General features: G+C 26.3%; 2 protein-coding genes across 2 annotated transcripts in view; both read right to left on the bottom strand.

Moving 5' to 3' along the window:
* LOC132943142 (protein Wnt-11b-like) overlaps nt 1–15,889 on the bottom strand; it is a 28,532-nt gene extending 12,643 nt beyond the window's left edge. Inside the window, exon 1 of the mRNA XM_061011983.1 lies at nt 15,755–15,889. Coding sequence (XP_060867966.1) covers nt 15,755–15,825 — 71 coding nt within the window. The 5' untranslated portion in view covers nt 15,826–15,889. The remainder of the gene's footprint in view (nt 1–15,754) is intronic.
* Nucleotides 15,890–16,083: 194 nt separating this feature from the next.
* LOC132943140 (ubiquitin carboxyl-terminal hydrolase calypso-like) lies at nt 16,084–25,060 on the bottom strand. The gene is made up of 3 exons (XM_061011981.1): nt 24,074–25,060; nt 22,690–22,963; nt 16,084–22,630 (listed from the first exon to the last, which is right to left on the bottom strand). Exons 1-3 carry the CDS (start codon nt 24,989–24,991, stop codon nt 22,305–22,307), a joined length of 1,518 nt encoding a protein of 505 aa, XP_060867964.1. The 5' UTR covers nt 24,992–25,060; the 3' UTR covers nt 16,084–22,304.
* Between the last annotated feature and the right edge of the window lie 60 nt (nt 25,061–25,120).

Here is a 25,120-nt window from a genome sequence, read left to right as displayed (position 1 = left end):
TGACTTTTTAAATTTTGTATACGAATAATATAATCACTATCCGCCTATTTCTCTCGTGTTATTAGATTTGCCGCGCCATCGAGTTTGAAACGAGTTAATTCCGTGTCACGTGCCACGGCGTGAACTACCTATAGGTACTTATATCTTCAGATATATTATACCATATGTAGTAAGCATATTATACGTAATAATATTTTTATTTGTATACCTATTATATATATACTATATAGTATTAATATATTAATCAATGTATACATAAATTGATAAATACGCATAATATAGGTAATATACATATTAGTATATTAAGCATAGCAAGTGTACACTGTACACAAGACGTGTCCCACCTCGTTGCAATATAATATATAGGTTACCCATCGATGATTTTTTAATACAATATTTTTTAAAACTATTATTATTACTTTTATCAGCATTTATAATAGATGGCCATATTAACAATTATTTATATTAAACTAAAACCCAAGCCGCGTAATAGTAGGAGAACCTAACCTATGTGGCTATGTATAATATAATATCTTGCCTGCAGTATAAGTCATAATTAATTAAATATGAACTTACACTGCAAGCCGCAAGGTCTGCATATCGGGACCTATTGAAACTAGATTACACCATAACATTGACACAAAATGATTCATAAAAAAAAATTATATTTTTAATACATTTATAATTGTAATTGTAATTTGTATCAAAAATATTTAATTATCCTATTTTAACTTAAATAATGGATTACTTGTTTGTCTATTCTCTCATTCTCATATATAATATAGTCTCAAATCTACAGTGTATAATCTCAAATCAGATGCAGGGAGGTATAATTGGCACAGGATGGTGACTGGTGAATGAGGTTCACGGTCTGAGAAGTGTCTTAAACAATTAAAACTTTCAAAAAAATTATAGGTTATACTATTTTTTATCATGATAATTTTTTTTTTTTTAATAACAATATTACACATTTTCAATTTAATTTTATATATTTTGAAGTTAAATACTTTTAGTTACAGTTTTTCGATGCATTCAAATCAAATTCTTGAAGAAGTAGGTATAGTTAAGACATAGTGGACAAATATCTTGCAGGAGTGACTTATGATGGTGCGCATAATAATGAAATTTCAACTAACGATAAACTATTACCACTTTTATTAATAATATGATAATGATATTATGTTTCTAATCTTGGTTAAAACCATAGGCGTTAATCCATTACAATTTCAGGGGGGGGCTAACATTTTTAACATCATTATGAGCGGAGGGCTTCGATCCTACACAGCTAAAACTGTTTATTTTTGGGGGGCTAAGCCCCTTTAGCATCCTTGCGATTTGCGCCCATGGTTAAAACCACGGACTGAGATATATATCTTAGTCCTTTGTTAAAACACGTGATTTTGTGGCCAATTGAGTAAAGTATGATTGTATAATATTATGTTTTTTAAGTTTCAAGTTTACTGCAGTGCTGTATAGTTTAATACGATTTTATATTCTTTAATGGTCAAAGTAGGGGGGGGCTGAAGTCCCTTAGCCACCTCTTGGGTATGCCACTACTATAATATGTATAGGTATTCTAAGTACATATTATATTAAGGAAATGATTTGGGCAGCTGCGAATAAATAAATATAGGTATATAGGTAGAAACGGTCGAAACGGATTAAAATTACAAACAAAACCTGTCAAATCGTTAAAATTTCACGATCGAAATCAGTTTATCGTCTTATTTTCTCGTTCGGTTTATACGATTTAAAAGAGTTAAATGCTTTAAACTATATACATGTTTATTTTATAGTGTGTAATAATATGTATATTTATTTTATTGTTGAATATTAACATTTCGTTCGCGTGTCTTGATGATTATCTTTTTAAAAAATCGTAGGTATGTACCAACTATAATACCAATGTCCAATACATAAACCGCGTATGTCGATCGATTTTAAATATGTATACTAAATATAAATTATAATAATGTAATATGTATGGTCAAATTTTCTACAGTTTGGTTTAAAACAATTTCGAAATTTATAATAGTTTTCCTTGAATCATATACCGTGCCAACGGCGGTTACATTATAGCTAAACTTGTATAATAATATATAATATCGTCACCGTCATATGCACTTTCGTAACCATTAATCATATGTAATGGTAGTTAGGTATAGGCACACATCAGACATCTCCAGTACATCACACTAGAGTACTATATAATACCGATACGATCTCGTGCCTGTACCCGTGTGGCTTGTATGTAGGTACCTATACTAGACATATTTTTTTTGTAAGCTTTGTAAACAAACTTCATTTGTTCAGCCTTTAACTATACATATAACACGTACCTATAATATCAGGACAAATATTGGTCGGAATTTCACGTACCGAACGCGTGTTATTCTAAAATGAAAACGAAATATTAAATTACATAGCAATGACTGCATGGCTAGGAATAATGGACTGTAATCAGAGTAAGACGCACGCTGTGGGGTTCAAGTCAATATATTTATTTCTACCGAGAGTGACGTAGCGCGAGAAGTAGGTAGGTAGATATACTAACCATAGGTACCTATATATGTATATAGGCTAAAGATATTTATCGGAGCTACAATCAAACATGAATAGAAGTTTGAACTACCTACCTATAATCTATATAGGCTAGGTACATATAATATACTAAACCGTATATACATGTCATGCGTATCAATATATGTGTTAGATCTGTAATAATATGTCTATATAACTAAATCCTGTATATTATATATAAAATATGAGTGACTCGAGATCTACTTAACGAACGCCTAACCGGTCCAAGTCCACAGGACGATTGAATAATACATATATTAGGACGTATGTGCAATAACCTATATCTGTATATACTGTTGTACGTGAATGAGAGGTACATACTACCTACCACCATGCACAATATAAAACCCCGAAAACCGGCATACGCATATTTATTAGCCATCAATGTATATTTTCACCCCGAATGTCCAATTAGGTAATTTATGTTTAGGTGGTACACCATATATTATAAACATTATTGTACGGGGTAAACTCTACGATGCCAAAAAAAACCTTTTTCTAATTACTTCCCCAATTAAATTTTATTTGTTAGGTATTTTGTAAGACCACCGCCGCCGTTCTGTTGCATTAGATATAATACGTATGCAATATATTATACATAGGTATCTTATTAGCCATCTTATTATAATACTTATCTTATATCTTTTGTCATCGATCTCTCCGAACGATTTCCAGTGAACAATTATCTCTATGTGAGTACACTGGGCTTAATATGTATTCTATAATAATATACTTTATATAATATTATTATACGATAATCCAGTCATGCGACGGAAAAAAATATCATAACATTTAAATTTTACCATTTTTACCTCCCGCGGTGTTTAAAATAATATATAACATGGGTATATATTATTTAAGTTATGCTATTGCAGATCACTGATAATTTAAGTAGGTACATAATATTATGTCTTGGGGCAAATAAACACGTATCTGTACAGAATGATTATTTTGACAGTGAGCACTCGTCTTTTTGGAAAGTACTAATGTTTTTGAAAATATTATTTTACATAATTTGGAGTCATTGCAAAAGAACATTAAAAAAAATATATTATAGTTTTTAATACTTAGTATTGCTCATTACGACATTACCTCAAATTTTACTTTTTAGGATGATAACAAACATTTTATAACATGTGTTCCAAAGCGGAATATTTTTCTGAAAATGTGTATGCTTAAAAATCGTATTTTTAACTAGTGAGCAGTGTCCAGTAGGAGTAGTAGGATAGTTGTTAATTATAAAATGTTTGTATGAAGTTAAAATAATCACTTCTTTTATTTTTTAAATGTAGGTACAAATGTATAATATAGGTACATTAGTATTTACTATTTACTATTTAGTATGAACTTATTATCCTAACTTGTTCGAGCAATTATGTAGCTATGTCAGTTGTAGATATAATTAAGAACTAAGAAGTTCTTATTAAGTATCTAACTATAATGTAGGTATAGGTACAATATTCGTCTAAAATCTATACCTAAATAATTATTATAAAAAACTAAAGTATTAAACATTACTATAATTAATTTTTTTATAGTTTCTACTTAGTACTTAAGTGCCATTATAATGTATATATGTAATGATATTTTGTCTGTCAGTGGTCATTGAAAAATGTATTTACAAGTGGAGCTGTCATATAGTTGATGTGTTGAGATTACAGTTTTTTTTTTTAAGTTCTCATTGGGTTAGGTCGTGTAATACCTATAGCGTATAATATGTTGTGATTTATTCATGTTTGGAATTAATTTCAATTTATAAACTATATTAGGTACATAAAAATATATGTGACCGTGAGTGCGCGATTAAAATATAGCTAAAAGCTATACACTGAAAGAAACAGACAGCAAAACATATCGAAACAGTAAGTACGCGTAAACGCGCCTTTAAATTATGTGTAAAAAATAAGACACACATACAGTTGTAGTAATGTATTGCTATTAACTATTGGGTATTAACTAAATTGATTCGGGTGCGTAGTGCCGTAGTGGAATAAATAATGATGATATATTATACTTGATGGAAATATGATGCATTGATACAGTACCTGAATAATCCCTTGTATTATGAAATGTATAATATGGTTAAGTTGACGAGTTATTGAAACACTCAACTGTTAACACTGCGTATTAAGCAGAGTATGGAAAACAATCTCGAGTGAGTTTTTTTGTCGCGTAAAAAACACGTACTTGTATAATAATCACTAATACATAATTTTATAATATTATAATTGGTCAAGGCGTATATGTAGGTACAGTAATTCTTAACGATTTTTATCGTAAATGTATTGCTTGTATTAATATTTTGCAATTATATTGCATGTCGTCATCTCTGTCTTGTATCGTTTTAAATGTAGGTACCTATTTATTTTATTCAGAATAAGCCTCGAAAGTTGGTGCTAAATTTAAAAAAAAAATTCTGAGCATAGCTATGTGATTTAATCGTGTCTCATTGTCAGGTCCCAGCGAATCGTGTTAAACTTTTGTCTTGGATTTTGAGTAGCTCGGCATCTGTGATTAGTGAATATATGTGTTTAATTGTATCTAGAACATTTCGACTTATACTTATTGTTTCTTCTTCTTTATTACTATATATAGTACCTAGGTACCCGTGGGTGTAATGTGTGTACTGTGTGCCCTATTATCCACCGATGTATTAAGCGAATTTGTTATAATATGTCAGTTATGACTTATGAGTTTATGTCTTTAATTTATCTTATATCACAACTACATAAATACATAATACATCAACATTCTTTGACTTATCTTTTGCAGATCCATTCTTTCATTTCCTGTAACGTCATAGTGCCCTGCTATCCATACTAATATTATATCACTGGAAAAATATATTTTAAATCAGCAAAGTTATCAAAATTGTTGGAAACTATAGCGATTTAAATTTTTAGGCAATGCATTATGTGCCAAATAACATGTAATACCTATATATGTAATTTAGTGTATTGGAATTTGTAGAAATAAAATATTGTTGCATTTTTGTGGTATTAAGTACATAGTTTCCGAGCAATATTTTCAAATCAAATACATTTTGGCGGGAAGAAAAACAAACCGTGCCATGCGTAAATTTGTTAACCTGCTTTTTGGCGAAAAACGCGATAACGTCCCACAAAAAAATTATCAATTTCACGCATGTCACGCAATAAGTTCTAATTTTATATGAATATATGATATTTGCTGTGGTTAGTTGACGCTTTTAGACATGCTATATAAATACTGGAGGATTCAACTTTTATAGATAGTATATATATTAAAAATAAATATTCATTGTATAGTTAGGTATGCATTATACAAGTATTATAGGTACATATATACTAAAATAATATAAATATACGTTTGAAAAATGTCTCGATTATGAGTGTACCTATAGTATACACATATTTATTTATGTACTAGTACTATACCTACATTATATCCACTAAACAGGCGAAAATAGTTATATTTTGTACTATGCAGTATGCACTGATTATGTACCTGATAGTTGAGGCAGCAACAACCTACAGCCTACATCCCCCCTATCGAAATTTTTAGGAACACCAACTAAGCGCAGTTTCATATGCGTTGGAGCCTATTCAATTTTTTTTCTATTCTTATATATTATCTGTAACCAAAAGTTCATCCAGATATAAATAATAATAAACCAATTAAGACTTACATACTTAAACATAAAGAAACAAAAAGCCATACGCGAATGAGTTAAAAATATGTATCCTAAAATTATGCATGTCATACTGTTTTACCTTTTAAGCACCACCGCGAATACGTATAGATTGCTGATGCCAAAACAGATAACATTTAATATCACACATGATTTTAGGTTATACTGTTGAGCTAATTAACGCGATGTTACTAATTTTTTGTTATTACTTATTATCATCTGCTAATCGTAAAATTATCAATATTGATTTAAAACTGTTGTCGGTTCATTTAGTATCATTTTTCCAATATTTTGCTTATTATTTACCTAAAGGTGTGTACCATATACTTACATTAAATTAATTATTTTTACCAGGCCCCCCAGATCTTTATATATATCCATAAAGCATAAAGGTATTAGTTATTAATAATAGGTACTTATTTTATAATAATAAACCATAAATGTACACGAATATCGTATTTTTATACATATAGTTTATTAAAGTTATATATTAATATTTTAAGTACTATTTTGGTTTGTTGACTGTTTTACATACATCTAACATCTATATAGGGCAATACCAAGTATGCTACCCCCATTATTTAATTGCTCCTTTAATTATAGGTGCGTATCATTAAGTAGACTTAAAAATGTCCAAAGATCATAATTTAAATAAATGCAATATCTAAGGATAAATTGCTAGAGTAAATGCTTGGTAAACTATTATGAATATTTCAGTATCAACCAGTAAATCACATTATTTTGTATACATCATTTTAACATGTGTTTTCCACTAAAACGTCGATACAGTTTTAAAAACTACTGCAAGTATTCAAAATATAAACCTAAGTATAGTAAAGTACTACACTACTAAACTTATAGTTATCCACTGAGCTGTGCATATTATATAATTTAAAGCGGCATATAGATACAACCAATATTACTATTGTAAGATAATGTAAGTATATTTACTTGTATACCAAGTTGTGAACAAAATATTTCATTATTTTTTATTTTATTAACAAGTAAAATAATAAAAACCACTGAATTAAGTATTATAAATTATAATGTATTCAATTTTATATTTTAATATATATTTATCGATGAAGGATTTAAAAACCGGTCAGAACTATGGCAATATAAAAGGGTAAAATAAGATATACATTGCTATATATTGTTATACATTTTATTTTATTCATCCAAATATTTCGATCCGATAAAAACGTCAATTACACTCATATGCATACAAATGGTACTGCTCTAAAATCAATAAAGGTTTAAATATACTAACGGTTCATAAAAACTGATTATTGGGTGAAAACGATCTAAATAATTGTCTTTAAATTTATACAGTCTAGGTACTATAGCTCCTTAAATGAAGAGAAAGGACATTGAGTCATTGTCAATAAACCTTGGAGTAAAACTAAAATCAGAATTTTAACAGGACCTATATTATATGCGTAAGTACGTAACAAACTTTTTACGATCTTCCGAAAATTAAATAGGAAATTTATAGTCAGTTTCCTGTATGATTCTCTTTCCTAATTATTTAAAATACATTCAACGCCCTTTGACGCACACGCAGGGGAATTTAACAAAAAATAAAATTAATTCATTAAGATCATTGATTATATTGATAGGCTTAAGGTAGTAAAAGGGAATTTATGCCACCCTTGTTATAAATATAATTTAAGGGATTTCATTAGAATTATAATAGATTAATATATAAACGATCTTAACAACTTAATAACAACATAATATAGCAGTTATAAACATTTCTGTTTTTGATGTTATAGATTTATAAACTATATACCTAACGCATCTACTTCAAACATAATAATAATAGGTCCATACTGGTTTGCATATAACTGCAAATAAATGATTTTTTTGGAAGAACTGAATGTTCCACAAGCTATTATCAAAAAAAAAACGTGATGATACCCACGTGACCCCACATCGTCACATACACATCAAAACCTAACTAAAAATAAATTTATTTTAGTATATTATATATTTTTATACAATATCACATTGCATATGGAAAATACAAGAACAACATTCACAATAAACTATTATATATTAATTATGATTAATTAAATCGTATTTTTATTTGTATAAGTATTTTACTATAAAACGAATTGTAATACCTATTAATGAACTCCGTATACCAGATACGAGATTATAGCTCAGTTGGTATTCGAATATAAAAATATACTATAGCTTGTATTACGGTATTAGGGTTATTGCAACAATTTATCATTTAACAGATCAATTTTGTTAACAAAACCACTCCGATTTTTTTCAGTGTCTTATCAGCTATTATTAATGTAATTTATTGTAATTATTTAATTGTATTTTTAATATCATTTTTCTGAATAAATAAATAAATATTAGTGAAAATAAATATATCATTTATAAGTATGCTGCATGCTTAAAATAACTATTTATATCACTTAGCACTTATCAAAAATACAGTGACACAAAAATTACATTTTAAAGATATTTTTAATATTTAAAAAATGTATTATCGGATTAATTTTCTGAATTTCATGCAAAAATGAAAAATAAGGTACCTACTTAATGAGGACTTGATTTAAGGGACTTACCTCCTCCCCCCACCCATTACCAAGCCAACTTCCCTTAGCTTTTAATAAAATTATGAATATACTCAAATGCCATTTTTTATATTTTAAATTTATAGGTGTGGTTGAAAATGTTAAGGACTATAAAATCTATATACCATAAACGCAAAATTTAAGATACCGTGGACTTGAGAGCCAACAGAATCTTACAAACCACATTGTTGAGTGGTTTTGTAGAGTAAACGTGTAAATTTAACAGTGCTGGAATTGTGTACACATTCCAACGATTTATTCAAGAAAATTTATGTAAAAAGTAACACTTATATTACCAGTGCGTGATTAATCGTCTAGATACGCACGCTATAGGTGTACAGTAATTTACATTCACGTTTTCGCTTGTTGTGAAAACATTATTATTTTCAAACATTCAAACACTTGAAAAATTATGATTTTCTTATAACATCGAAGCCCTTTTTCAAAACCAAATTACTATATCGTTGTAAACATTAAGTTAATAAGCTGACTTTCTAACATGTTTGATTTAACTTCGGTTAAATCAAACAAGCAGCGATTTGTCACTTAAATAGTATTATAGGTTAAATTAACTTATATAAATATAAGTCATATATAATATATAAATCAAATCAAACCTAAAAAATAAAAATCATTATTACGTATATTTAAAAATATCAGAGCGTGAATATTTAAAAACTATCGAATTGAAATATTTTTGAATTATTTATTTATAAATTATAATATTAATAATATTTCTCTAAAAAATATGTTTAAATCTGGATTTATTAATATTTTAAGAATATCCTATTCATTCAATGTATAAAAAAGGCACCTATATATAAGATATGACTGTTAGTTGAAAAGTTTTATTTCGAAAAGTTATATATGTATGAGCTATAAATAATATAATATAACTCAAATCAAAATGGCATAGTTATTGCGTTTTCATAAAATAATATGGTATATTATAATAATAATAAAAATTATATGTGCGCATACTATAAAAATTTTAACTATAATATATGGAAAAAAACAAATTATTATAATTTAAACTGTGGTTGTTTTGTTTAAAATAACTATAAGATTATATCATTTAATATTTTAAGTGTTTATTCCACCTTGATTGGATTTTTATTTTAGTTAATGTATTTAAACAAGGAAAAAAGTGTTGTATATAAACGAATATTGCATTAGAAGGTAATAGTAAATATAATAGTAAATAGATATACCATATATACATATTACATATCATTACATATATTATTATCTATAATCCATAAAGTGGCATTTTAGTAATTTAGTAATCCATACCTACTAGCCATCGAGTCATATAATGTTTAAACTCATTCCGTCATTATTTATTATTAATCATTGAACACAGAATTAAGATGTCTAAAATAAAACCAACACTATAAACACACAACATATAGGTACCTATATTGTTATTCTGGTGTAGGTAAATAATATGAAATCAACTAGACGCAATGATTGGGTTGAATATTTATTTAGCGTTTCAATGCTATTACCTATGTATTTATAAACTAGTAGGTATTAATTTTAGTTATGAACATAAAACTAAGTTATGCAACTTAGGTATATGAAAAATATGAAAATTAACTCTAAATGGTTATTGAAAAAAAAATTATAAAAATTAATTAACTCTGTAGGTGGAACAGAGATCTGAGAATAGATATAGCTATAATATGATATTTATTCTATTAGTAAAAGAGTAAATAATTATTGATATTATGTGGTAATCTAGGTAGTTATATATATTTCGCGGCAGTAATGCGAAAGCAATTCCCGCGGCGCCGTCGGTTCAAAACGGAAAAAAAAAAAAGATAGTTATATATATAATAATTCAGATTTAAATCTGATTGATATATTTAACTATAGGTAATAAAGTCTGGTTTTCATGGTTAGGTAAATGTATAATGCGTATTATAGGTACCTATTGTAAATAATAAGGTGCGAATAAAATAGTGAAAATAATCATAAAAGTAAAAAAAATTAATAGCAAGCCATCACATTTTAGTCATATCTGATAAAGAAATTGTCTTCTTACAAATTAAAAAAAATGGCTTGGCTTTATTTCAAACTTAGGAGACGACTGACTTTTAACGCTAATCGTTAAATATTTACTTATTGTAGTTTTATAATTTTTACGTCGAAAATTGTATAATATAAACTATATAGGTACTAAGGTACCTATTGGTATAATCATATCATATAATACCATTATACCTGTCTTGACATTTATGTAAATTCAAACTTTATAATAAATAATATAATATGTATAGGTATAATTTATAAACCATAAACGCATTTTTTCAAAATGATTTATTACCTGAAAAAATCATAAATATAGGCTTTAATTTTAAAGTAGGTAAATTAAAATATAGTTCCCTAATAACTAATAATCAATAATTACAGTATGAATATTATTTTGCATTTTGTTTCAGATATTAGTTTGAAAAAACCTATGCGGCATTTATTGAGTTATTATCTGCAATTATCTATAACATCAACTGTTCACATAATATAGTTCTCCGCAGATTTACAATTAAGTTCACGTGTATAATATAACACCACAAAACCGAATAAAACTTTGTATTTGAGTAATTAGATTAGTAATTCCATTAATTGTTGTGGAATATGATTCGTATTTTAATGTCTATATTAAGGGTGTTTTATTATACGTTTAAATCTGGCATGTAGGTATACAGAAAAAAGACAGGGAGGGGGGTCATAAATAAAAACTCAAACATTTTTATTGTTAATCTAAAATGCATATTGTAAAAAAAAATTGTATATAACTACACATATGTAATAAATTATAAATATAGCCATAGTAAAAATATGTAATTAAAATTAATCTTCCATGACTATGTTAAAACATTTTTTTTTTTTTGGGGGGGGATTAACCCCGAACCATCTCCTGTATAAATGCCTGGTTCAAATATGTGTGTACATTTGATTTATTAGTAAGAATTTCGCATTCATTGTATTCGGCAGCGTATCACATATGATGATCTATGAATTTGTTAACCGAACAATTGACTAGAGATGACAGGAAGATATAATGGTATCGTTATTCGTTATATATATCATATACCTATATCATTATTTATTTCATTGTTCTCATTTCACTTATTCGACTAACATGATGTTATTATCAAATCAGCATTATACATCCTTTTGAATTCACTTTTTATTTATAAAACGAAAGTGTCTACTCATGTTTCGGAGTTTCGGACAATAATAATTCAAATCTCACAAATAATAGGTTAGGTAGGTGGTTATTGTTTTAAACCATTTGAACACTTATATTTGGGTAGGTACCTAAAAATAGATTAGTTGGGTATCAAAATTGATGAATCTAACCGTCCCTCAAATTCTCTTAACATTTTTCTCCTTCGTAGTATTATTGTAAGCAATAAATTATTATAACTACCTATTTATAATAATTATTATATAGTATATAAGTATATAGGTATATAGTTTTATATAAATGTCTTTATTTACATCAATTAATACTACCAACAAATTAACTACCTAAGTAATAACAACCTATTTTATTTTCTACACGTATAGGTTAAATATATTATATTTACCGTTTCTGTATTGCAGGGGCGGAGAATTTAGCTTCAATCAAACTTTTAATTTCCTCCCCCGCTGAATCAAAATGATACAACCAGCGTTATGTAGTTTATTGGTGCTATTTTTACTAATTAGTAGGTACTTAATTACAAATATTACTATAATATACGTGTGTGAGCGTGCGTCATTTTTATGTATTTTTTGTTTATTTTTTAGCGTTTAGGGTGTGCCCTGGCGCATACTTGACACACCCGTGGCTCCGCCTATGAATTTGCATCGACAAATATTAAATTTTTATTAATAATTTCTTTTATTGGACTTAAAAGTTGTCAACATATTTGAAAATAAATTAACATTTAAATATTGTATTGAAACAAATATATAAAGAATTAAGTGAATAAAATTATAATTAAAATTTGAATATTAAAAATAAAAATAATAGTTCAAAATTACAAAAAGTGGGATATAAAAAATGATTTAAAATTCGTGTTAGATATTCAGATTTCTGATGTAGAAAGTTTCTAATAAATTAGATCAATCTTTATTACTTGTTAAAGGCAAATGATCGCACTTTTTAAGAATTTAAGTTGTGTCCGCTGGTATTGTCTTCGTCTTTCTAACGCACATGGTACATTTTACGTTCAACAGAATCCATTTAACTCCATTATTTTAATACAAGGGTACAATTTTAAAATTAACATAATTCAAAGCTTCAAAATATCAAAAAATCCTAAGTAAAAGCTTGAATAATGTTCATACTTTCAAATTTGATAATTAATCAGTTCACTCTAATATTAAAATAACATAGTAGAATGGATTCTTCTGTCTGTACTCTGTGTTATGAGTTAGTAAGACGGAGATAACATAATCATGCGAGTACGACGTCTTCTTAAATAGATAGGTTATTATTATTAGTATAATTTATTAATTTATGTATTTGAATGCTTAACATATTAAACCAAGATGATTATCCCACGTGCCTATAAATGAAAAATCGTGGGTGAAATTGATAAAGTTGTTTTGATAATTTATTTTTGTAATCATTGTATTAAAAAATATCATAATAGATCATAAGTAGATTTATTGATATCAAAACCCTTTGAACATAACATAGCAATATTAGGTATACATTTATTGACATTTTAATTAAATACCTAGCAATTATTTTTCCGTTTTTTCTTATACAGCTATAGTTTATAGATACTCGGGGTAAACACGTTGGCCCTGTTTATTTTGCACAATTATATTAAACAATAGTAATTCAGTAGGTAACGGTCCTTTTTAATATACCTAATATTTTAGTGCAAAAATATTGATATTAATATAGGTGCTAAATAAAAGAATGCCTACATCGAATGCCCATTAAATTGTGTTGCGTTGTTTGTACCTATTATGGGTTATAGGGACCTACATCGTCATCATAAAAAAATCAAATTTTCCCGGTTGTTAAATCTCAAAAGCTTAAAGTAATTAAATCATGCCAAATCAATTATTAGTATACGTATAAACTTTAATGAATAATACGTAGGTAAGTACATACAACTCCCGTAGCCGTAATACCTAAACAAAAAATTAGTACAGCCATTCTCTACTGACTGCAATGTAATTATAATACATTCTAATATACACTCTAGCTTGATAAATCAATTTAAAAAAAAAATGCATATTAGTATTTGACATGTAAATAAATTTAAATTAATAATGCCATTGCGTTGCACCTATATTGAAACAATAAGTGAATATAATATTATAACAAAATATAACTTTTAACGATGACAAATATTAATAGCAGTAGGTTATTTAATACCTACGCATGGGCTGTTAACAGAAAAATAATCTAATCGTAGTTCATCCATTAAAAATGTGATTTTGAGAAAAATATATTATTTTCCTTTTTTAAGTATACGTAGGCCGATGGTTCCGTTTACATTTTATTCTAATATACGTCTAATAGGTATTGTTTATTATTTTTGGTGGCGCATTATTACTCCTCCTTAATAAGCTTTCATTGTTTTGATCCCAAATAAAGGTTTGTCAATTATTTTTAAATATAAATGTACCTTTCACAAAATGTACCTATGCATATAATGGATATTTAAAACCATTTTTATATAACAATATAAAAATTTAAAAACTAGAAAGTAATTAAATAATAATATTAATTATTTTTTAAGTTAATTCTATATTTAACTTTGTTTCATTGACAAAAATCATAAATTAATTTATTCACGCCCATCTAATAAGGCCAATCCAATCGCAACCGTCTTTCATTATAATATTACGTTTGTTTATTTGGCGAGGTTAAAGATGTATTTCAGATGTTCAGATTAAGCTATATATTTAATAGATATTTAATACTTATGATTAATTCTTTTTTTAATGCAGACAGGTGTACACTACGTAGTTTTAAAATGTAGTTACGCAGTTGAACAGTTCTTATATTAATGAGATCATAGAGAGATTGACATAAATAGGAATATTTAAAAAAAAATACAATCGAGATAAATGGAAATGATTGATTTGAATATACGTTAATTGTAATTGGTATATGCCAACTATTGCAGAATATATATTATAATCCACATATACGAATATCGAACAATACAGAACGCCGAATAGAAAATGCAAAATTATAATTTCCTTTACGTTATATTTTATATGTATTATTAAGGTGTTTTTTAAAAAATTTATAATAATATGCATGTATAGAATATACAGTTTTATTAAAATCATATAGGTTCCTGCAAAATACATAAAATATCAAATATTCAAGTTTTAATTAAAAACTTTAATTTATCCAAGACACTTCCCTTAAATATATAATTAAATCATATATTTGTGGACAGAAGATTTTTAAGTTTAAGTAAAGGCATGATTTTAATTAAAATATCAGACATGTATTGTTTACAAATATTTATAATTAAATTTATTTTTCTTATTGGTTATTGAATATCTACTTTAACTACCTTCTAATTAACTATATATAATTAACGTTATAAAAATAATAATTTCATATAAATTTCCGCATTTTTTAGTAAATGTACGTACCCTAGACGAATGATTTCATAAAATAAATTAGTTTAATACCTATTTCTCAGAAATTCAGAACCTACTACAGTACATAATACCAAATATATTCGAATAAATAATTTATTTATATTCAAATTTGTATAATTTAAATATAATTTATACCTAAAATATAGACTTTATAACATAGGTAATTTGTTATTAATATATAAACGATGTATAACTTAATACAAGTTAAATAATTAGAAAATAAAATTGTTAATGATTTTAAAAATATTATTGATACTTAGTAGGTACTTACAACCATTGAATACTGTTTATCTGCATGATTAACATTGGCAGCACGATGAATATGGATACCCGTTTCCACATTACGAGTTCAGTTAGTTTTTTTCAAGCACAGTCTTTTTAAGAATAAAATAATTTTTTGACGCATAAACCAGAATTCTGAAAATCATATCTCTTCAAACACCTCGGAACTTAACACTTTTTTCTATTAAAAATAGTTTAGTTGATTCATCCTTATTATAATATTAATATATAATTTTCATAATTAGTCACAATCTTTCAGGATGAATTCAAAATGTAATTAAAGCAATGTTAAAAATATAACAATAACGAACATAGGTATTAAAAAAACATTAATTTGTTTATTATTAAAAATAATTTATTGAAAAAAAAAACAATTTAACACTTATGCTATTTAAAATTGCATTCTATAATAAATTATGACAAATATATTATTATATACTTATTACTTGGTGAATATAAATTTAATTTCTTAAATTGCAAACTATGTGTAATAAAATAATTATTCTTTTATGGAATAAAGAATTAACGATATTCGGAAGACCTTCCACAAGGATACAGACTAACAGGTATCTTGTTACACGCACAACTGAGTTGACACTAGATGGTAAATTACTCTCTTATAGACGAGTTTTTCTTACTTTTGTTTAACGGCCCAAATTATTTCATTTGGGGGTAATGTGTGTTTGTGAGTGCGTGTGTGTGTGCGCGTTTGTGTGAGTGCGTTTGTGTGTGTGCGTTCTTATGTATATAGTGTATTTGTAAATTTAATAAAGATTTATGCAAAATAAAATAAAATCACAGGTAGCGATAAAGAAAAGAATCCGTGGTTCATTAAGTATAAATAATAACATGCCAACACCAGAAAAAGAAAATAAACGTAATCAGAATAGTGATGTGGGCTTCGAAGTAAAATTTAAAGACAACGATTAATCAAGGAACTTTTAAAATGTTAATGATTAACATGATTAATACTAAATTACACAAAAAAAAATAAATAAATAAATAAATACAATAATACAACTTATTATGTACATTCCTGCAGTGGAAATAATGATACGGCTACAATATAATATTATTAAAAAAATGTTTGTAATATATATTAGGTAGGTACTAAATATATTATAATACCTGCTAACTATGAGTTTTATAATTTCTACAGTTTCAGAGTATAAATTTAATTTAGTTCTTTTTCGAAATTAAATGAATACATAACGAAAAATTGTGGTGATTAGTCTTGCATTTAAATACTAATTCAAAACAAATTAACTTAATATAAAAGACTTATAATCTTATTTTGGGATATAAAAATTACTAATTAGGTTAGTAAGTACTTACAGTAATAAATATATAATAATTGTATATATACCTATACATTTATATATTTATTATAATATATGTATAAAGTGATTTTTTTAAACATAAACTATAATATGATACAGATATCAATAAATATATTACATAAATTCGGTTTACTTATTTATTTAAGGGAGAGACTTAAACTATGTGCAGTACAAGCTTAAACACACGTAAAATACGAAATGTTGGATGTGCAGTGGCATGCAGATTGTATTAAAAAATTCGATATTATTTTTTCATTTAGTATTTTTAATTCATACATTTTGATTTAATTGTAAAAATATGATTTCGAATGGACCGCGCATTCAACTAGGTATGTAAAAAGATATTAATTCATTAGCTTAATTATTAATTTCTAGATTTTATGCACAAAACAAATGTTGTGCGGGAATTGCTTTTTCGTATTTTAATAATTTTAATGATCATACAATCCTCAGTTAATTTATAAAATGTTTAATATTTATTTAATTAAATTATAAATCTACTCTTATAATAAGCTAGAAAAAAGGTTGATGAGTTCAGTTGTTTTCAAAATTAAAATTAGTTTACATTTAACTGTCAATTTTTTCCGGAACAATTGAACTATAATTTACATTCTACATAATCATACATTATCGTCACAAACTGTCACACTGATATTTGGTTGATACATATTATTTATTAAAAACTTGGGGATGTTGTATATACGTAATGTAGGGTGATTAGATATGTCAGGTGGAAGAAGCTTGTCATACCTTGTGGCATGTATATTTGTAAAGGTTTCAGAGGAGCTAGCTCCGCGATTTTTTTTATTTTATTTCAGGTCCATAATAATATCCAAAAACAAAACAAAAACTCAACTTTTCCATCATAGATGAAACATTTGAAACTATATGAAACTATCTAAATTGTTTTTAAAATATGAATACTATTTTATTTTTATTTTGTTATTTCTTTATGGACCCGGCTTGAGATAGACCTAACTTCTAGAATTTCCAATGGGAGCTACGCCTTCAAGAATCTTTTAAATACACTATATATTACGGATATCGGGTTAATATGACATTTTAATTTTCAAGTTATATATGAGTAAATTACAACATTTTATATACAACGCTTATAGAGCAAATCAGTCTATATCTATCTTTTTTTTTTTTTAATTTAGAATATTTTTTATGCTGTTTTTGCATAATTAATATATATTTGTATCTAAAATCTCTTATTTCATAAAAATGCATCGAGTTGTATAATTTCTAAATGAGGATATAGGTAATTGTAATTTTCAATTGATGTAATTTTCATGTTTATGACAATATTTATGTTTGTACTTAAATCATACAATATTTGGATTTTTGGATATTAACAATAATATTTATGGGTGTTTTCCTGTATACAAAATGATCAAAATACATGAAAATAACAAACCAAAATTGCAAACATCTAGAGATATTATTGATTCACATTAAAAAAATTCTAGACCTCACCTCGTCTTTACTTACACCAGCTATTTTCATGTTATTATCTATTATTTTATACTATATATTTCCAATATTAAGAAAAATAAATAAAGAAAAAACTGTGAGTTTTCTGCATGTATTCATCCTGACGTCAATTAGGTATGTTATGTGTAAAGTACTAACTGGGATTTTAATTCTGTTTAGGTTTTAAGTATAATTTTGCATATGAATATAATAAAATGTAAAAAAATATAAACATATCTACCTAGTTAGCTATCAAAAAGTTAGCAAAAAGAGAAGATCTACACTTTTATATGTTTATAATTAGGGCGCCGATGTTGTAGTAGTAAAAACTAGTACCTACCTAACATTTATTGCAGTATTGCACTAAAAAATACCGACAATTTTACTTCAAAATTTAAAATTGCAGTAATATTAACAACAATGTTTCGTATTAAATGTTTTTAATTTATGAGATACATTATTTCGCAATTATTTTCATCTTTCTTTTTTCTAAAACAATATTTAAATTCAACAAAGAAAATAAATATTAATCAAAACTACTACCAACATCAAACATAATTTATTTGGACTAAAATTGTTTGTTTTAAATGAACATATTCAAACGTTTTTCAATTTGGAACTAATAAGTAGAAACCAAAGTAAAATTGCGTAAACAAAATTGAAAAATTGTTTAAATTGTTTTATAAATGAATAAATTCAACAAAATAGCTATAAAATTGAAAAAAATTGAACTTATATTGTTTAGATTTTAGTTCATACCAACCAGTGGCTGTCAAATGATTTTATCAAGGCGGAGGGATGTGCCTGATATTTTAACATGCACTATTTGGTTATTAAAAATATAATTGATGGTTATCAGCTCTTAAATAATGAAAAAAGGTCATGGGGGATATACTCCCTCTCACCACCACCACCGACTGCTACCGTTTGAACGTCACTTCGTGAAACAGATTTAAAACTTGCTTAGCAATAAATTGTAACAGTAGAAAAAAGTTGCGAATCCGAGACCTATTCGAGACTTATTTATAATATACAGGTGATCCATTTAAGAGGACATGCCACTGACAATTTAATACACTTTCTCTACAAAGGAAAATACATAAAAATGTACTTATTTAGGTTTGGAATTTCCATAGATTTAAAGGCTTTAATTGTGTTTAAACAAATGCTATTAACTTAAAATAATAGAACCCTAGGATTTAAAAACAATTAATAATCAGTTTTGTCCATTATTTAAATTTTAAAAGCATAAAGCAAATAATTTAGGTGAAGTATTCTCTTAAAAAATAAATATTTTATTAGAATGCTTATAAATGTTAGTCAAGTCAATAGAAAGTGTCACTACTGGATGGCTTCTTTCATCAATCCCAGTCATGTTAATGTAATATTTTAGCCTATATTCTTATTGTGCCCCCAGGGTACCAGATTGTATATTTCATTTAAAAATAAAAAAAAAAGAATGCTTATAAATGTATTATTTTAATTTTATGAAATTAAAATGTTTTAAAAAAATTAACAAGAAATATTTTAGTCATACTTTTTATATGGTATAATTTGAGTAAAAATATTTTCTATGTAAATTGTGTTTTAAAATGTTTTTATAATTGAAGAAAAAATATCAAAGACCTAAATTATTTTTAAAACTTCAGGATCTTTTGCTATCTTTGTGTGACATTAATTTCTTTAATAATTACTTCATGCAGATCTCTTAAATATTCATAATGTGTAGAAGGCAGAACTATGAAGAAATATGGAATATAACGTTCACATGTTTATTTTAATCTGCTGCACTAACCTAATCTAACCTAACCCGTTAATGAGGTATTTTTATGATATTTATTTAATTTAATTTCATATATACATGAATACTGGGCCCCACTGAGATGGCTCGTGTGGGGGCCCAGGAAAATATTACTAATAAATAATAATAAATATTATTAAACAGCTGTCCGGATTAATGAGGTTTTACTAAAATTTCTATTTTTTATGATTTAAATATATTCTGAAATAAAGGGTCTTGTCAAATTAATCAGTTTGAATTTAAAAGGAAGTTGAGCAATTTTATCAATTTGCTCTTAAAAAACAATTTATACATATTTTTAGTTTTAGTTAGTTTATGCTTTTTACATTAATATTATTAATTTTATAAACAATTATTGTTCATTTTAATTTACTATTGATCTGAACGTATTTATATTAACAAGCATTTATTTGAGTGCATATATAAGACAGTAGAATAATGCAAAGCAAAGTAGATAAAGTAACTGTACAGTTCCTTGTTCTACCACTATAATACTACAAGTTAAAATTTTTTCAAGAAGTGCAACTATTACAATACATATTATATTTTATAAACATAAATATATATGTATAATATATTAATACTATTCTAAATTAATGTAAAAATAAAAAAAAAGAGGTAATAATCAATAAATAATTATAATTTAATTAAGTGGTTATTCATATTCAATTAGATGGTCACTATTTTAGAAGGGTTATGTAATAAAGGCAGGCAAGACATTATATTGATTACCAATCACTGATAGCAATTGTTATAGCATTTATAAAACAGTTCTGAGAAGAGATCTTTTAAATCTTTTAAATGGATTTTGTACAATTTGAGTACATGTGTTGTTTTAAATTATATAATTTAGGCAAAGTATTAAATTTAAACTGAAGTTTCATATTTTCATATTTTTTAATTTATTTTAATTAGAATAATGTGGTTGGATTAATACTGTAAATAAATAATATTTTTTTTTTAACTGTTGGTTATCTATTGACAATTTTACAACTTTGTAATTAGAAATAAATGTACAAACAATACTTCACAGTTTAAATAAATATTTTGAAGCATTCATAAAGTTTTAAAATCATTTAAAATAACTTAAGACAAATTTAATAAAAGGAAATTTTTTTAAAATTTCTCCAAAACTACCAGCTATAAATAATTAAATTTTTTTAATTGATAAGGATTTGAATAAAACTATATTATTGTCCTAAAATGAAACATTTTCCAAAATAAAACCATCTTCTTCATTCCCACTCAGAATTTAAAATATAAAGAATTAGCATTTAATTGTAAATAAAATAAATATAATTTTATATCGATACAGACTTTCTAAATAAGAATAAATGTTTTTAATAATAATAATTTATAATAGTATTTGGGATACTATTGTAAATGAAACATTTTATTATAATTAAAACAATTTATTAAAATCCTAGTGTTTCTGTCATTATGCTAAGAAAGAATTTAAAATACCATAAGTACTATATGAAATTTTAATATCATATCTTCAAACAGAAACAATAAAATATTCATATTATTTGATTTTTGAGATCTTTATTTAACTGTTAATTATACTGAATCTGATAATTCATTGTTAATTGCATCACTATTCCCATAGAAATTTAGCAAAAGGAACAGCAAATATTAGTTTTAAGTAAGCTTCTCATCTCAAATTCTTTCAAGTAAAGTATACATTATTTATGACTAATGTAAAATAAGTTAGTACGATTTAGTTTAATGACAAAGCCATTAAACATATTATAAATTGCTTATTATATTTAAAAACTATAGATTGATAACAATGTTAATAGCAGTGATGTATTATAACAACTATAAATGGTGAAAGACCTACAATAGGCATAAAGATTTACTGCCACCAACAATACATGAAGCACTCAAGTGAAATATTCTCGAGTAATAATAATGACCTGTCATGATTTACGTCCTTTTTTAGTAGTTGTCTTGCGTTTTGTCCTGAGCCTTGTTGTTGTTGACGCTGTATTACTTTTTGAATTTGGTTTATTAGATTTTGATTTCACCTGTGTTTGATTTGTAGATTGAGACTGTACAGAAAGTGAAAGCTGTGCACTTGTATTTTTTTTTTGTGCGCCCAAATGTTGTTGAACTAAATCAGGTAATATACCTTTTTGGGCTAACATAGTTAAAAACGTGCATATAAACTGATCATAATTGTGTGTACGTCGACAATCGTCAATTTTATATTTATTACGTTTTTCATTCTCCTCTCGTAAGATACCTAAAATATTAAATAAATATATAACTTGGTGAATATTTTAATATTTTAAATTAAATTACCGTCACTCATGTTTATTTCAAGTTCTAAATTTTTCACTAGAGCCAATAAGTCTTTAGGAGAAAATGTATGATTGGATTTTATATTATTTTCCAATTTTTCATCATTATTATCTTCTCTATCTGAAGAATGACTTGAAGGTGTTTCCCATCCTTTAGGCATAGCTCCTGCTTCTAGACATACACTTTTTATGTCTTTTGGATTTCCATCACCTTCTGACCCACCACTTGATGATTGTACACGGATTACTACAATATTATCTGATTCTGGACACGTCTGAAAAATGATAAAAATCTAATATTAGATGAAGAAACAAAAATATTTATATAAATTAACTTTAAATATAATTTTAATATTATTACAGATTTTATATGAAAATAAAGCTGACTTGGGAACATATTGAACAATTAATTTTGAAGGCAACTAATATTTCAGTAGCGTTAGAAATCTTTAGAAAATGTAGCGTTTGAGGTAAAATTTGATTGAGATACTGAATTAAAATTTTTTTAATGGCTTTAACTTACCGCATAATAACTTTTATGTTTATAAATGTTTGGTAGGTATTGTGTTTCTTTGTTTTACTTCTGTTATATAGTTATATCATACGAATATATTATTATGCAAATTATAGTGATACAAAAATATACAATACGTTATACTGGTTTTAAACTATAAATTATTCAGTTTGATTTAATATGACTATTAGATCTTTGCAAAGGTGGGCAAGTTAATGAAAATAATTAACTGCGGCAAGTTAAATTAATTCAATTAAATTGCCTTCAGTTAAGTTAAAAGTTAACATAAAATAAAATTTAACAAGATAAGTTTAAAGTTAAGATAGAAAATAAAATGAACTTATCTCAGTTAAAAAAAAGTAATTTTTTTCAAGGTATAATATTTTTAAATAATAATAAATTGCCATAGTATTTGGTGTACACAAACATTTACCAAGACGTTTAACACGCTATGTAAAAAATTAGATTATTATAATATATAATTCGAAAATAAATGACCAAAATCAAAAAGAAAATTAACTTAACTGCACAAAAATAATAATTGACTATAAAAAGTTAAGTTACAACAATAAACATGTAAACTGAATAAGTTAATAAGTTAAAAACAAAAATAATTAACTAGTTAAGTTAAAAAGTTAAAAAAAAATTAACTTTTTAACAAGTTAATGCCCGCCTTTGGATCTTTAAATAAAAATAAGTCACCCTGGAGGCTGAATTTAAGAAAATAATATTATAATGTATCAAACAATTTTATGAAAATTTAATTGACACCGACAACTCATCAACAAATAGATTATTCTGTATGTGTAAATTAAATTATGCATACTAAAAGGGTTAAGTTTTTTTTGAAGATTGAAACAAATCATATCACCTTTTCTTCATTATAGTCTTTTGATGTGCCAGGAATGGGTGAAATTTCTTTTTTTACACATTTTGGCGATTGATCATTATCATTGATTTTTCTTTTTTTTTCAAAATCATCTACTAGTACAAGTTGTTGTAAAGCTTCTAATACAATTCGTCTATTTGTTTTGAGCATATTTAATTTGTGGGTAATAGCTAATCGTTTGTCTGGAACAACAGCCATCAGATTGAACCGTATATCACTATACTCAGCTGCTGCTCCGAGTCGATCACTTATCACTCTTCTAAACTTTTCAGTCCAATCTTCATCTTCAGCCCAAGGCCCATGGTCCATGGGATATGGTTTCAATCCATCCAATTCATATAAATGACCATTTATGGGTACATAACTGACAAAGTGATATGCCTCACCGGTAAACCGTCCAGTTGTTAACCCCGGCGTTTTATCCATACGTGGTCTACTTTTTGGCATAGCATGTGAATTGTGTGCTCGTGCTAATTCAGGAGTATTTCCAATAGCCCATCCTTTATTTTCTGGATTCATACCTCGAGTATGTTCCTTAAGATGTCCCAATGTCTCACCTAGATGTATATCTGAGCAGTTTAGCAAAACTGACAGCAGGGCATGAGTAGCACAACTATTAGGTATCATTTGCTGTGCAAAAAATATACTGTTAATAGCGTCGTCATCTTTGACGAATATGTCTGTTTGGTCTACAATTTTTCTGCGGCTACGACGCTCCTCAATCCATCGGAACAAAAATATAAAACCATAAACTGGACCGTCCAATGGTTTCTGAAGGTCATAAATCTCTTCTAACTGAACTCCTTTCACTCCAAAATCTTCTAAAAGCAAAGTAAACAAACCAGGATCGCTTTCTAATTCCAACCATCCTTGGATGAGCCTATGTAAATCCACTGGCATTTTAACAAAGTTAACATAACAAATTATTAAGAATTTGAATTTTGAATTTTACAGAAATTATTATTATCATACATCATACATCATCTATCATTTATTAAGTACACAAATCTTGATAAGGCATTATTTATG

The sequence above is a fragment of the Metopolophium dirhodum genome, chromosome 4 (genome assembly GCF_019925205.1).
Source record: "Metopolophium dirhodum isolate CAU chromosome 4, ASM1992520v1, whole genome shotgun sequence".
NCBI classification, from domain to species: Eukaryota; Metazoa; Arthropoda; class Insecta; order Hemiptera; family Aphididae; genus Metopolophium; species Metopolophium dirhodum.
Note: the sequence above shows the minus strand (reverse complement) of the source record. Positions and strands in the feature narration are given on the sequence as shown.